The sequence below is a fragment of the Ornithorhynchus anatinus genome, chromosome 19 (genome assembly GCF_004115215.2).
Source record: "Ornithorhynchus anatinus isolate Pmale09 chromosome 19, mOrnAna1.pri.v4, whole genome shotgun sequence".
In the NCBI taxonomy this organism is placed as follows: Eukaryota; Metazoa; Chordata; class Mammalia; order Monotremata; family Ornithorhynchidae; genus Ornithorhynchus; species Ornithorhynchus anatinus.
The window spans coordinates 20,665,566-20,668,560 of NC_041746.1; the positions used below are offsets into that span (position 1 = coordinate 20,665,566).

Genomic DNA, 2,995 nt, shown 5'->3' on the forward strand with positions numbered 1-2,995 from the left:
ATCCCGCCGTCGACCCCTGGGTCACGTCCTCCCGCGGTCCTGGAACGCCCTCCCTCCTCACCTCCGCCAAACTGATTCTCTTTCCCTCTTCAAAACCTTACTTAAAAATCACCTCCTCCAAGAGGCGTTCCCAGACTGAGCTCCTCTTCCCCCTCTACTCCCTCTGCCATCCCCCCTTTACCTCTCCGCAGCTAAAGCCTCATTTTCCCCTTTTCCCTCTGCTCCTCCACCTCTCCCTTCCCATCCCCACAGCACTGTACCCGTCCGCTCAACTGTATATATTTTCGTTACCCTATTTATTTTGTTAATGAATTGTACATCGCCTTGATTCTATTTAGTTGCCATTGTTTTTATGAGATGTTCTTCCCCTTGACGCTGTTTAGTGCCATTGTTCTTGTCTGTCCGTCTCCCCCGATTAGACTGTAAGCCCGTCAAACGGCAGGGACTGTCTCTATCTGTTGCCGACTTGTTCATCCCAAGCGCTTAGTACAGTGCTCTGCACATAGTAAGTGCTCAATAAATACTATTGAACCAACTGACAAAAATATGGCCTTTTACCCATTAGATTGCAAAGCCCTTGAGAGCAAAGAACATTCACTTGTACTGAATTATCCCCAGGCCCTTTTCCTGCTAGGCTGTAATATTTTATTATCCATCTACCCCCACTAGGTTGTAGGCTCCTTAAGGGCAGGGATCAGGACACTGACTCTACTCTCACAAGCACTTAGTACAGTGTTTTGCATGCAGTAAAGACTCATTAAATACCATTGATTTACGAGAGATTGATTTTAAGGGAGCCTGTCAGGAAGGGCTGAGCTGGAAGAAAGGGGAGCAAGAGCAGGAGAAGGAAACCCCATAGGATTTAAGAGAATCTCCTTGTTCAAGAATAAGGATCAATCAATAATCTTTATTGTGTTTATTTATTTATTGTATTTATTGTGTTTATTTATTATTGTGTGTAATTTATTGTATTTATTGTATTTATTGTGTCTTTATTGTATTTATTGTGCTCTTACTTCAGGAGAACACTGTTCTAAGCACTCAAGAGTATACAATAATCAATCTGTTCCCTGCCCATAAGGAGCTTAAAGCCGAGCGGGGGAGACAGACAATAATATGAGTAAATATGTAATTTTATAATTATTTAAAGATATGTAGATAAGGAGATGATTCTTCTTCTATACCCAACCAATCTCGTTGTCACATTGGCTCATTTTCTTCAAGGAGAATAGAAATCTCAGATCTCACTACATCAGTCTTTCCACAACAACCCATTTCTTTCTCTCCCAGAAAAGAATGCTGGCAATGAGGAACGACAGTCTCGGAGAACATTTCATCCTCATGGGCTTCTCCGATCAGCCACAGCTGGAAGTGATTCTATTTGTGGTTGTCTTGACCTCCTATCTCCTGACCCTGGTGGGCAACACCATCATCATTGTGGTGTCACGTCTGGACCCCAGGCTCCCACACCCCCTGTACTTCTTCCTCTCTCATCTCTCCTTAGTGGACCTCTGCTTCACCACCAGCATTGTCCCCCAATTATTATGGAACCTGTGGGGGCCATCTAAGGCCATCACTGTTGTGGGCTGTGCCATCCAGCTCTATGTCTCCCTTGCTCTGGGGTCAGCTGAATGCGTCCTCCTCCCTATCATGGCTTTTGACCGCTACACTGCTGTCTGTCGGCCCCTCCACTACAGGTCCATCATGCACCCACGGTTCTGCCATGCTCTGGCAGCTGTAGCATGGACCAGTGGTCTGGGCAACAGTGTGATTCAGAGTACCATCACTCTCCGGCTTCCCCGCTGTGGGCACCGGCACCTTGCCCACTTTATCTGTGAAGTGCCTGCTCTGATCAAGCTGGCATGTATGGACACAAAAGCCAATGAGATCCAGCTCTTCGTGGCCACTCTGGTCCTGCTCCTTCTGCCCATGACCCTGATCATGTTATCCTATGGGTTCATTGCCCGGGCCGTGCTGAGAATCAAGTCATCCCAGGCCTGGCAGAAAGCCCTGGGCACTTGCGGGTCCCACTTGCTGGTGGTGACTCTGTTCTTCGGCATGGGCTCAGTCATCTACATCCAGCCCAACAGCTCTTTCTCCAAGACTTCAGGCAAATTCCTGACACTCTTTTACACGGTGGTTACCCCCACACTCAACCCAATTATCTACACCCTGAGAAACAAGGACATGCTGGGGGCAGTGAGGAGGCTGTTGTGGAAAGACTGCTGTTCAATGAAAACTTGAAATCAAGAATCAAGTACTGGTGGTGTTCGGTCAGGGACTGAAATGAGCATGGGGTCAATCCTCCCCTCCACCTTCACCCCCACCCACCAAATCAGAGTTCAGCTGATTCAGAATTCAGGCTGATTTCAATCGGCCAAAAATCAAAACTAGACTCTGGACAGTAAACTCCTTGTGAGCAGAGATCATTTAAATTCTCCCAAGTGCTTAGTTCAGTTCTCTGCAAACCATAAGAACTGAATAAATATTATTTATTGATGGATTGCCCCTTCAAGGGGTCAAAACCTCAATGAGTCTTATTCTATCTATCCAGATTTACACTGGCAGAATCCTTCTGTAACATGGGGGTTATGTTCTTGAAGAATCTCATCTTGAGGGAAAATCTCATAATAATCACTGATTCAATGGGAATGAATGGGTTAGAGCTTCCAAGATTTGGAGATATTACTGTGATTGGAATTTTTAGATACAAGTCCCCTTATTCTTCAGACCACCAATAATAGAATGCTTTGCATTCTTGCCATTCATTGTCATTTTACTGCATTAAATACTGTAAAGTCCAAATACACAAAGTACTTCACAGTACAGTAGAGTAAGGCTGAGTTGAAGCGGGGAGACAGACACGTGTCTAGTGACTACAGTACAGACCTGGGAGTCAGGAAGACCTGGATTCTAATTCCAGCTCTGACACTTGTCTTCTGTGTTACCATAGGCAAGTCACTTAACTTCTCTGTGCTTCAATTACTCCATCTGG

General features: G+C 45.6%; 1 protein-coding gene across 1 annotated transcript; it reads left to right on the plus strand.

The window, feature by feature from the left end:
• The first annotated feature begins 1,250 nt into the window (after positions 1-1,250).
• On the plus strand, positions 1,251-2,388 carry LOC100088043 (olfactory receptor 2G3-like). Its single transcript, XM_001517769.4, has one exon. The coding sequence runs from the start codon at positions 1,297-1,299 to the stop codon at positions 2,242-2,244; it is 948 nt and encodes a 315-aa protein (XP_001517819.4). The 5' UTR covers positions 1,251-1,296; the 3' UTR covers positions 2,245-2,388.
• The last annotated feature ends 607 nt before the right edge of the window (positions 2,389-2,995 follow it).

Excerpts from the sequence above, each read along its gene's own strand:
- LOC100088043 (XM_001517769.4), top strand. The coding sequence starts at position 1,297 with ATGCTGGCAATGAGGAACGACAGTCTCGGAGAACATTTCATCCTCATG.